The sequence below is a fragment of the Budorcas taxicolor genome, chromosome 10 (assembly GCF_023091745.1).
Source record: "Budorcas taxicolor isolate Tak-1 chromosome 10, Takin1.1, whole genome shotgun sequence".
Classification (NCBI taxonomy): domain Eukaryota; kingdom Metazoa; phylum Chordata; class Mammalia; order Artiodactyla; family Bovidae; genus Budorcas; species Budorcas taxicolor.
The window spans coordinates 27,307,054-27,319,107 of record NC_068919.1 but is presented as its reverse complement, the minus strand read 5'-3'; the positions used below and the strand labels follow the sequence as shown (position 1 = coordinate 27,319,107).

The following is a 12,054-nucleotide window of genomic DNA, read 5'->3' as shown; positions in this document are numbered from 1 at the left end:
AAATTATAGTCCCAACCTTGTTTTTCTCTGCTGTCTTATGATTCCACATGAGTTATGTCTTGCAGCTAAAGTAGGAGTTAAACGACAGAGCAGGCTTTGGTAATGATGAGGAAGGGCTGTGGCATCTGTAGACAGAAGCCAGCTAAGATATTGCTCCCCAACCTTATGACAGAGCTGGATACTGATGTATTTATTCTGCTCCAGCTGTGATTCAAGAAAAAGTGTCTCTATCTGTGTCACCAGTGTGTAGAGCTTGCACCTTGGGAAAGAGAGAGATCTACTTTGCTCTTGAACTTATAGAGATAGTTGTTGTTCAGTAGCTCAGTCGTGTCTGACTCTTTGTGACCCATGGACTGCAGCATGCCAGCCTTCCCTGTCCAGCACCATTTCCCGGAGCTTGCTCAAACTCATGTCCATCAAGTCAGTGATGCCATCCAACCATCTCATCCTCTGTCATCCCCTTCTTCTCCTGCCTTCAATCTTTCCCAGCATCAGGGTCTTTTCTAAAGAATCAGCTCTTTGCATCAGGTGGCCAAAGTATTGGAGCTTCAGCTTCAACATCAATCCTTTTAATGAATATTCAGGGTTGATTTCCTTTAGGATTAACTGTTGGATCTCCTTGCAATCCAAGGGACTCTCAAGAGTCTTCTCCAACACCACACTTCAAAAGCATCAATTCTTTGGCACTCAGCTTTCTTTATGGTCCAACTCTCACATCCATACATGACTACTGGAAAAACCATAGCTTTGACTAGACAGACCATTGTTGGCAAAGTAATGTCTCTGCTTTTTAATATGCTGTCTAGGTTGGTCATAGCTTTTCTTCCAAGGAGCAAGAGTCTTTTTTAATTTCATGGCTGCAGTCACCCTCTGCAGTGATTTTGGAGTCCAAGAAAATCAAGTCTGTCTCTGTTTCCATTGTTTCCCCATCTAGTTGCCATGAAGCAATGGGACATAGAGGTAAAGTAGCAGGCAAATTTGAAATTGACCCAGATGGAGGAAAGCCTAGACTGGCTTTGGAGGGAAGGAAATGACTGTGTCCCATTGTTCTCAAGGGCTATTAGAAATATGTTTCTTCTTATCTTATATACCTTTATGTTGATTTAGTAAGACATATTCATAAAGTAAAAATAAGTATCTGTCATCGCATTCTCCGTAAGGAAAAAGGGACAAGGTTGTGATTAGTGGCGACACTGTTGTTCATGCATCAGTCACACACTGGGAACTCAGGGCCCAAGTCCTCTGAGCCCATATTTTTCATCGTTCAGTTAACAAAGAGTGAATTCTGATGATGTGTCCAGCTCTCGAAAAGCAGAGTGTACATAAATATGTATTCTGGGATAACCATGTTTGCCTGGAGCCAGACAATGACTGGACTCTGAAAAGGTAGACTTCATTCACTACACACAGTAGGTGGCCTGAGGGAAAGGAATGTGACAGATGATGTGAGTCTTTGGTTGAGAAATACAATAGGAACTGACTTATCAAGCCTTCAGTCAATTGGGCATCTCAATAAGTGGAGTCTCCCTGGTAGCTCAGATGGTGAAGAATCTACCCACAATGTGGGATACCCAGGTTCAATCCCTAGAGAAGGGAATGGCTACTCACTCCAGTATTCTTGCCTGGAAAATCCCATGGACATAGGAGCCTGGTGGGCTGTAGTCCATTTTGCTAGCAGAGTTACTCATATTAGGACCTCTTCTATCCTGTAACATCCTGGAGCATTTTTTAACTCATTCAAAATTGTTAAGATATGTCTAGAAAAGGCTTATCTAGCTGTGTGCTAGATGAAGTCTTTGGTTACGTGTGGCAGTGGTCTATTAACCAGAATCTTGTTGTTGTTGACTCCATTCGTGAGTAGAATTAGATCTCTGTGTGTGTATACTCAGTCGCTAAGGCGTCCAACTCTTTGCGACCCCATGGACTATAACCTCCCAGGCTCCTCTCTCTATGGGATTTCCAGGCAAGAATATTGGAGCGGGTTGCCATTTCCTTCTCCAGGGGATCTTCCCAATCCAGGGATCAAATCTGCGTTTCCTGCAGTGGCAGGTGGATTCTTTACCACTAAGCCACTAGGAAAGCCCAGTCAGGATAATAGATTAACCAAAACATCCTACTCACCAGCCAAGTTTACTTTTCAAATCCTTATTGGAAAAGATCAACCAGAGAGGAAGGAGGTCCAGTTTCCATGTAGGTTTCCATGTAAAACTACAGAAGTGGTGCTCTCTGATGCTGTCATCTTGAGGGAAGAGCTGCCTGGCGAAAAAAGTACAGCTGTGGACTCTAACTCAGTCTTTCCCAACGGTTCTCTCTTGATAGCATGTATGAGGATCACTCAAAAGGCTTGTTGAAGAATGCCAAGTCCTACCCCTAGGGTTTCTAATTCAGGAAGTCGAGATTCCAAAGGTCCTAACAAGTTTCCAGGTGATGCTGCCATTGCTGGCAGGACAATCTCACTTTGAGAGCCACTGGTATGGAAGATGAAAGGACAGCGTGTTCTAATGGTTCCGCCTTACAGTCTTGAATCTGATTCTAACAGGACCCAACTGAGCTGTTTTTCAGGTAGATAACTCAGCAGCATTCATTCTGCCGGTTTATTATGCGGCATTTGAAGTACAAAACACCACCGGAATCGCGAATGTTTCTTCCCCTCGAGGACCAATTACATATAAATAACTTTTAAAGGTCATTATAATGACTCCAATGAAGCAACCTCAAGCAACTCTGTGTTAGGCAGGAGGAGAAAAAAGCGTCTATGACGATGGATTGTCTGTGTGACATTTAAACACACACACGCTCCGAGCCTTCTCATGTATAGTTTTATAGCCAACAGTTGTAAACTTCAGTTGCATCTGTGGCAGTTGACACTGCTCTGTGTGCAGAGCCTGAAGGTAGAATGTTTGACTTCACCATTTGTATCTACTATCTGACACCGTATGTGTCAAATGATTTTGTTTGTGAGAGTCTCCCCAGACCCCCACATTGACGTCACCCCTGATTCTTATTGCTCTGCGGCAAGGTACAGGCCAGACTTGTTCTCTACAAATGACCAGCATTGGCAATGGATCGTGTCTGACCCATATAATTCCCTTTGCTGTAAATCACAGAAGTTTGATATTCTTTGGCCTTCGTGCTGCTAATCCTTTTGAATTGTCTGGATTTAAAGGACATTGCTTTACTCCTAAATTCCAAGGAAGAGTAATCAGCCTTCCTCTTACCAAAGGCCATACCAATAGCAAGAAAAAAACATAATTAGGGCAAGTGTTAGGACACCCCCGGCTGGGCCTCCTCCATAGCAGGGAGGCTCTTCCAAGTCCATTGATTTGCAGCTGCACACCATCCTGTAGAACCGATTGTATCAGCTACAGATTCATTGTCTCCTGGATGAAGGTACCACAAATGCCTTTCCTCCCCACCCCAGCCCAGGAACCAAGATGCCTGTACTATCTTTTCATCTCTTAGTCTATCTTCACAGGATTATTCTGTATCTTTGCTCCAGGCAGTACAATCATGAAGGAAACCAAGACAGACCCTTCAATTGACTGATATTCCTAAAAGCCAAAGCCTTTGCTGTGGCCTTTTCTTCATTAACCCTTCCATTCCTATGGACTTAAAATCTAGAAAAGAGAGATTTCACACCAGCAGTAACCCCATAGCACAGGGCCTGAAGGGAGAACCCAGCTCACTAAATGTCACATTTCATTTGAAGTCTCCTGCTTTTTCCTTTGAAATTCCTGAGAACTTTGCGCTTTGCTTTTAATATCAAAAATAATGTCCTCAAATCTTCTGGTGGATCCAATGTGCCCCACTAGTGGATCTAAAAGGCACCACATTTTCCCGTTGCTTCTCTGACTCCCTAGGTTCCGTGGTGCCTGATGCTTTGGCCCCACGCTAAGAAGTTTAGCTTGTGATTGGAGTCTGCACGTGAGCTGCCGACCAGGATGCTCTGCAGCGCTTCTGATTCATGTTTCTTTCTCAACTGGGCCATGCCTTGCCACGCAGAGCCCTTATTTGCATCTCACCCATAAGCAACTTCAGGTTGCTTCTGGTCTCTCCTCCCATCTTGGAGGAAAAGAGTGTCCTTTGCCTTAAGAACAGGACAGATATCCTCTTGGCTTTTTCCATTTACCATTCTTGTACCTGACAACGTTTCATGTTGAACTCTGTAATCATCTCATCCTGTCTGTCCTTGTTCAGTGAAGTGACCTCAGTCATTCACTATGAGGAAAAGACAGGGCTAACTCACTATTCCTTGCTTTTAAGCCTTCAAAAACAAAAAGGTCTAAGTGATTGACAAGAGCTCTTGGCAAAGGTTACTTCACATCATCAATAACTTCTTTTGTAAACGCAGAAATCAGTGTACATGCACTGTCTCCCGCTCCCCACAGGTTTCAACTGGATGGAAAATGTTGTCTCTGGTCCAGCTAAAAGAATCTTTGATGCAAGAGGTTTCTTTTTCCTTTTCAAAACAGTACAGACATGATCTAGGTGGCTGAACCACAAATTGGCAGCTCCATATCTATGGGTTGCTTTTCTGCTTTGCGTCCTCCTTTGGCAGTGCATGCACTGAGGCCAGGAGACAGAAGCCAAGAGACTGACTTTTTCACAGAGAAGTCTTATGAAATGTACCTCAGCCGTGTCTCTGTTATATTCCTTTAAGATTCCGTTTAAGTTGAATAAACTTAAACTTGAACTTGACCTGAATAGACCATCTAGAAGATAACCCAGCCCCTGGAAGTTGCAGCCCTTACAATAGCTCCTACATATCCAGTGCTTACTTGCTTGAGGTTCTGGGGTGGAAAATTATGTCTCAAGATCAAAGGAGGGGTAACAGAGAGAGAAGGTTTGTTTTGAATCACTGTCCCTTTATTATTCCTGTACCCTCTCGGTCAGTTCTGGGGATGCCAGACACAGTGGAGGAGATGTGCCCCGACATCCCCCAGCTGGAAGGCCTGATGAAGGAAATCAACGACCTGGCTGAGTCAGGGGCCCGGTACACAGAGATGCCCCACGTCATTGAGGTCATCTTGCCCATGCTGTGCAACTACCTATCCTACTGGTGGGAGCGGGGGCCTGAGCACCTGCCCCCCAGTGCAGGGCCCTGGTGCACCAAGGTCACGTCTGAACACCTCAGTGTCATCCTGGGCAACATTCTGAAAATCATCAACAACAACCTGGGCATCGATGAGGCCTCTTGGATGAAGCGCATTGCAGGTACCACACATGTCTTTCAGCCCTGGCATCGAGATGCCTAGACTCTTTTTCTTCTCTTAGTCTATCATTAAGCTATCCCCGCTCCCCACCTTAGATATTTAACAGTAAAAAGAACTGACTTATTCCCCTATAGGGCTTCCTGGAGCAAATGCTCCTGCCTGACTCCCCAACTAATCCAGCCCCTCAAATCTCCAGGAAGCCCTTCTTAATAAACTCTGCAAGACTCTGATGATGATTGCTCATTTGCTTTTGGTACTTAAGAATCCCATTTGCTCTTACAGTAATAAGTGTTCACATTTTCTGGGTAAGTGACCCCGTGTTGTTTTCCACATGTACAAAACTCACTCCCACCTGGGCTGTACTGTAAGTTTCTAGCATTTGTGTCTCACTTTATGCTTTCTAAGACACTCTCTGATTTAGGCTCATAGTAGCATCACTTGGATTTTGGGTTTGTTCTGTATTCCTCTAGAACTCCTTGCATGCAGTAGGCTCCTAGTTACTTGCTGATTTTCTGTTCTCAAAAAAGGAGAGGCTTGGAAAATTAATAACCACACTTTCCACAGTCAGGAAACCATGAAGATTTTAGGGTCCTCTGTCACAGTAAAGTCAGAGGAGACAGAAGCTAAAGTCATTGCCTTTGATAGACCTGCAATTTAGATACACAGTTTCACCATAGCTGTTTCACCCCTACACTTTCCTGGACCATGAAACACAGCCACTGGGTCAATAGGAACTATTAGCTTCCTGGACAAATGAGTAGATGCCCCTCTGCCAGACCAAGGAAGTAAACTTCCTACCCTCTTCCTGTCTCTGAAATGAACTCAGATTCAAATTATATTAATAAATACTTTGGTTACTGATGGCTCCTGGATAGTATAGGCCCCTGGGAACATGTGAATAGGTAAATTGGTGTTCCTTTCTTACCTTTCAGCCCAAGAATATTGTTAACCCTAAAGTAATTTGTTGAGGGCTCTACATTTGTAAATCTGGATTAAGGGAAGGAAGGAAATCAAAGAATGAACTCCCTTAGATTCCCCAGGGGTACGAAGGAAAGAAGTCACAGCACACTGATGAGAACTGAACTTGGCCCGTTATTTCACAAGTGTGTCCAGATCTCATTCAGTCAGGTCACTTCATTCCTGGTGTGTAAACAAAGTCAGTTTTCAAGAGCAACCTCAAATCACCCATATCTGGAAGAACCACTCTGATTCCAGGTCCAAAGCAGAGATGCACCCAGGTGAGGACCAAGGTATTAAATGTGAGCCATCATACTACTAAGTTTCGACTTCTTGATTAACACATTGCAACAGAGAACTGCCTTCACCTTCTCTTTCTAAAAAAGTCTTTCTTATGAAAGCAAAAAATAAGGCACAGTGAGATTTAAAAGTGCTGGGATATAGGCTGTCTCCAACTGAAAAGCCCTACATTAAAGAACTTTGAAATACACAAAGTACATATTGTACTTTGTGAATGGTTCATGACTCTTGAGAATTTTATTTCACATATCTAAATAATTACTCTGATTCTTACCTTTATTATGAATTAGACCAATAGGATATTGCATTTTAAAAAGTCAGTGAGACATGTAGGTTTTATCTTTGTCTTTAAGAGGGCCAGAATCATCGTCCCAAGTCCTACTGATGGCTTGTTTCTGCTCATTGACTTTTAGTGGCCACCCTAGCCTGCCTCTCAATTCATTATAGATGATAGTCGTTTGCTTTTCTTAGGGCCTAGAGGAGCCCCAAGATAACAGGCTGGCAGTTCTCAAGTGTTGGGGGCTGAGAACTATAGTTGGGTTTGTGTATTTTTCAGAGATTTCTCTATAAAATAACCAGAAAGCATAGTGTTAAGTATGTACTCTTGACTCAGCACAGTGCTGTTTATATAAACAAAAGACTTCCTTCAAGGAGTTTATAACGTAGCCAAAGTCACTCTTCTAAAATGAAACAAGATGGTCTATTATGAAGAGCTCAGAGAAGTAGCAAGGGCCATGCCTGAAGAGTTCAGGGGTGGCTCTTCTCATAACTTGAAGAAGCAAAACAGGAATAGGGACCTTTTCCTGTAGCTCCGTCCATGCCTAACCCCACCCCAGCAACTGTGACTTCATGAGACAGACATGCCAAGAGGAAGATGAAGGAAGGTTGCCAGTCTGAGTTAAGGGCTTTCCATAGCCTCACCTTTGAGTGTCCCTTCTTTCCTTTTCTCGACTGTCATAACCTGTGGAATGAGGGGGAGACCCTTTGTTTGCAAACACAGTGTACGCCCAACCGATCATCAGCAAAGCCAGGCCAGACCTGCTGAGAAGCCACTTCATCCCGACCCTGGAGAAGCTGAAGAAGAAGGCCATCAAGACCGTGCAGGAGGAGGAGCAGCTGCGAGCGGACAGCAAGGGCGACACGCAGGAGGCCGAGCTGCTCATCCTGGATGAGTTTGCTATCCTCTGCAGAGACCTCTATGCCTTCTACCCCATGCTCATCCGCTACGTGGACAACAGCAGGTACAGAGGCGCCTGGGCAGGGCTGGCCCCCGATGGAAGGGTGGAACTGGGTTTTGTTACAGGCGAGAGAGGGAGGTCACGGCTGCCACCAGCAGCGTCCCCCCAGTCCACCCCCCTGCCTCCATCCCTGCTGTGGGACCTCTGGGCAGCGCTTTCCTTGCCCAGTGGTTCTGTATGACCAGTGGCATGGCCACCTGGTCCATCCTCACAGGCCACAGAAGAAGGGCGGCAGCAACCCCTTCTGCCCCTCTGCTCTTCTGTCACACACTCATTCAAGAGATATTACTGACTGTGTGCCAGGCACTGTTCAAGAGGACAGGCAAGAACACTACAGAAAAAAAGATGTTGGCCCAGGGAGCTTTCACTCTGGCAAGAGAGTGGGGTGAGCAAATGATAAACAAAGTACTTAGACATTTACAATATACTTCCCTTTGTACTTGTATATTTACCTATACACTGTACTTACCTAAGTAAATTATACAAGCAAAGTAAATGGAATCAGGAGTGCCAGGTGGCAGTTTCAAAAGAATGTTACTGAGAAGGTGACATTTGAACAGAGACCTGAAGGAGGTAAGGTCAGAAACCATGTGGATCTGGGGAAGAGGTCTGTTCCCAGGAAGAAGGAATATCTGGTGCAAGCCCTGAGGGGGGGACGGGTGGGGATGTTAGGGGATCACAGGGAGGCCAGAGAGAGAGAGGAGTTGAGGGGTGGGCCAGGGGGCTGAGAGTACAGGGCTTTTCCTCTGAGTGAGATGAGAGGTTGGTGCAGTGTTGAAGCTACAATGTGATGTGATCTGACTCAGTCTTCAAGTACAGTGGTGATGGATCAGGGCAAATAAAGCAGGTGAGGAGGCTGGCTGGGAGGCTCACAGTGGCCCAGTAAAGGGCTGAGGGTGATTTGGAGTTGACAGAGCAAACTAGTGGTGCCAGGACTGGGGCAGAGAGGGATGAGGCCACTGCTTAGTGGGACTGGGGTCTCCTTTCAGAGTCCTGAAAATGTTCTGCAATTAGATAGTCAGAGTGGTGGTCCAACACTGTGAATGTACTGAATGTTGCTAATGAGTAATTTGACATGTATGTTACTACAATTTAAAAGAAAAAAAAAAAAAAAAAGAGTTGGTGGTGGCTGGGGCCAGGCTGGTAGCAATGAAGATTGACAGAATATGTCAGATTCTAGACCCAACATCTTAAAGGTAGAGCCTTGAGGACGTGCAGACTGGAAATAAGACAAAAGAGATGAGTCAAAGATGATTCTGAGCAAATGGAAGGAGGGAGTTCCCAACAATTAAGTTGGAGGGGATTGTGGGTATGGAAGTTTTTTAGGGGAAGACAAAGAGATCCCTTTCAGACATGTTAATTTGAGTTGCCTCTTCAATATAAAAATGAAAGTGGGCAGTTACATGAGTCCAGAGTTCATAAGAGAGGTCTGGTGTGGACCTAAGAATTTGAGAGTCGCCTACATATTGGTATGTGGTCTTTGAGAGCCATGAGACTGAAGGAGATAAATAAAGGCTTGAGAGGGAGAGAGGAGCGTCCCAAGGACTGAACCCTTGCACATGGGTCAGGCGGGAGAGAAGGGGCCGCGGGTGAGACTGAGAGGAAGCCACCAGTGAGACAGGAGGAAGCCAACGGCGTGCTGTGTCCTAGGTACCAATTCCACAAAGGATTTCCAGGAGGAAAGAATGATGAATAACTGATTGGTGACCTTGACAAGAGCAGTTTCAATAAAGCGATGGAGTTGAAGCCTCTTTGGAGTAGGTTGAAAGAGAATAGGAGAAAAGGGCTTGGAGATAGCACTACAGACAGCTTGTTCAGGGAGGTGTTTGTTTTTAACTATTTTGGCTGCTCCAGGTCTTCTGTGCAGCATGCTGGCTTTCTCCAGCTGCCCTGCATGGGCTTTGTTGCCATCTTATTGCAGTGCACCAGCTTCTCTAGTTGTGGTGTGTGCGCTCAGTTGCCCCACAGCATGAGGGATCTTAGTTCCCCAACCAGGAATCGAGCCCACGTAGCCTGCATTGGAAGGCAGATTCTTAACCACTGGAACATTACGGCAGTCCCACAGGGAGTTTCACTATATAGGGGAAGAGAGAAGTGGGCTGCTAGCTAGATGCAGAATAGGTTCAAGAGGAGAGTTTTTAAGATGTGAGACTTTTCAACTTGTTTCTTTATGAATGAGAATGAGCCACTGGAGAGAAGAGAAATTGACGAGGTGAGAGGGAGAGAGAATTTCTAAAGCAATGCATTCAAACAGGCAGAGGATCCGCCTGAGATCGTTCATCTACAGTGATGGGCAGGAGGGCAGGGTGCATGGGTGCTGCTGCTGGCAGACACACAGACGCACACACGTGCACACACATGCGTGCGCGCACACACACACCCAAATGTATTATGGCTGGCAGTCTGTAGGAGTCCTTTTCTGGTTGTTTCCATTCTCAGTGAAGTAGGAAGCAAGAACATCAACTGAGAGGGAGGGTGGGGAGAATGTACTTGGAGGGTTGAGGAGGAAGCAGAAGATCTGGGCCAATGGCTTTGGCAAGTAGGGGGAGTGGATGGACCAGAGGAGTGCGGTATGGTTGCGAGGCAGCATCAGTGGCCCCACTTGAGACCTGTGGTCGTGGATTTAAAGTGGGACCATCAGCAAGTTGTGTTTTTCTCCAGCCAACTTGGCTGCCACGTACAGGCTGAGACTAGGTAGAGAGTTGGATTTAACCCTGGTTGGGGTTTTGCAAAATGAGTATGATGAAGAAAAATGGGTTAGGGCATGAAGGTGTATATACTAGGCTAATTATAAACATTGATCATGCAATTTAAGCTGAATAAGGATAGTTAGATCATCACTGACCCAAGGGATATGATTTTGAGCAAACTCCGGGAAATAGCAGAGAACAGAGGAGCCTGGTGTGCTGCAGTCCATAGGGTCGCAAAGACTTATCCACTAAACAGCAACAACAAGGAGGAAATGAAAGCATAGGAACCTTATGTTCGCGAGCAGGCCAAGGAACAAAGAACAGCTGGTCCCAGTGGAAGGCAAAGACCAAATAGATATTTTATTAAACCACACCTTCCCAGAGCTTCGAGACCTACAATGGAAGTTTGGAGTGGCTTAATTTTAAAATACCCCATCGTAGATACTGAAAAGACTTGGAGACATTTGGGGGAACACTGCTTACTTTCTGAGTGGTATGCCATTCTGTCATGGGCAGGGACTAGGTCTGGATATGCCTATTTTAGCATTTATTTCATAAGGTAAATTATAGTTACTATTTAAAATATCTACTTAAGATTACTTATATTTAGCTTTACAGAATGAACATATGCACACTGTATAGGTGTATGTGTGTATATAATTCCTTAACTATCTATGGGCAATTTTACTTACTTTCTCAAAAGAAATCCTGCTCTCAGTGTCATCATTTTAGTCATTTCTGATAACATAATTATGTTAGCAGGTTGGCAAAGGAATTTGTCAGTCTGAGGTGAAAGCAGGAATGGGAGTAGAGTAAGATTGCTCCTGAAATAGCTCTCTAATTGCATTTACCACTATGGGCAATCAAGACTCAAGACAGAGTGTGTTCTACTTACGTAGTATTTGAAAGTTGCTAAAAATGACAATGTCAGAGAGTCTTTGAGGTCATCATTAATTCATTCATCCCCACTTTTCAGCCTGTTCTTCCCTGAACACCAGGGAGCATTAAAGCTATCTGACCCTCACTTATAAATACTTCCTTCCTATGTGTGTGCCTTTACCTTCCTTGAGTCCTTTCTTCACCCTAAGGAATTGGCTGGCTTGGAAGTACAGGACTGTGGAGTTGGCAGGAATATTAGAGGTCAGCTCATCTAACTGGACAAATAAATACCCCCTTCCTTTTTCCTAGCGGTGCCTTTCCCTCCTCTCATTATCCACCACGGTTATGGACAACAGACAAAGCTGGACCCGTGCGTGCCTTCCCATTCTAGTGTCAGACATTTCAAGTCACTTTTTTCAACTCCTTCTCATTCATTTTTTTCTTCTGGTTTTATTGAGACATAATTGACACAAAGACCTCTGTAAGGTATGCAACAGAATGGTTTAACTTACATCCATCGTGAAAGGCTTACCACAGTAAGCTGAGGGAACATCCATCATCTCACACAGGTACAAAATAAAAGACAAAAAAGTCTTTATTCCTTGTAATGAGAAAACTTAGGATTTACTCTCAACAACTTTCATGTAACATACAGTGTTAATCAGATGAGTCATGTTTAACCTGACATCCCTAGGACTTATTTATCTTATAACTGAATGTTTATACCTTGAACTGCCTTCATCCAATTCCCCCAACTTTGAACTATGTTGAGTTCAG

At 44.6% G+C, this 12,054-nt stretch overlaps 1 protein-coding gene across 1 annotated transcript in view; it reads left to right on the top strand.

The window, feature by feature from the left end:
• Window positions 1-12,054, top strand: part of RYR3 (ryanodine receptor 3) — a 573,341-nt gene that overhangs the window by 498,164 nt on the left and 63,123 nt on the right. The window contains exons 66-67 of the mRNA XM_052647070.1: window positions 4,894-5,214; window positions 7,471-7,711. Of these exons, the coding sequence (XP_052503030.1) occupies window positions 4,894-5,214; window positions 7,471-7,711 (562 nt within the window). The remainder of the gene's footprint in view (window positions 1-4,893; window positions 5,215-7,470; window positions 7,712-12,054) is intronic.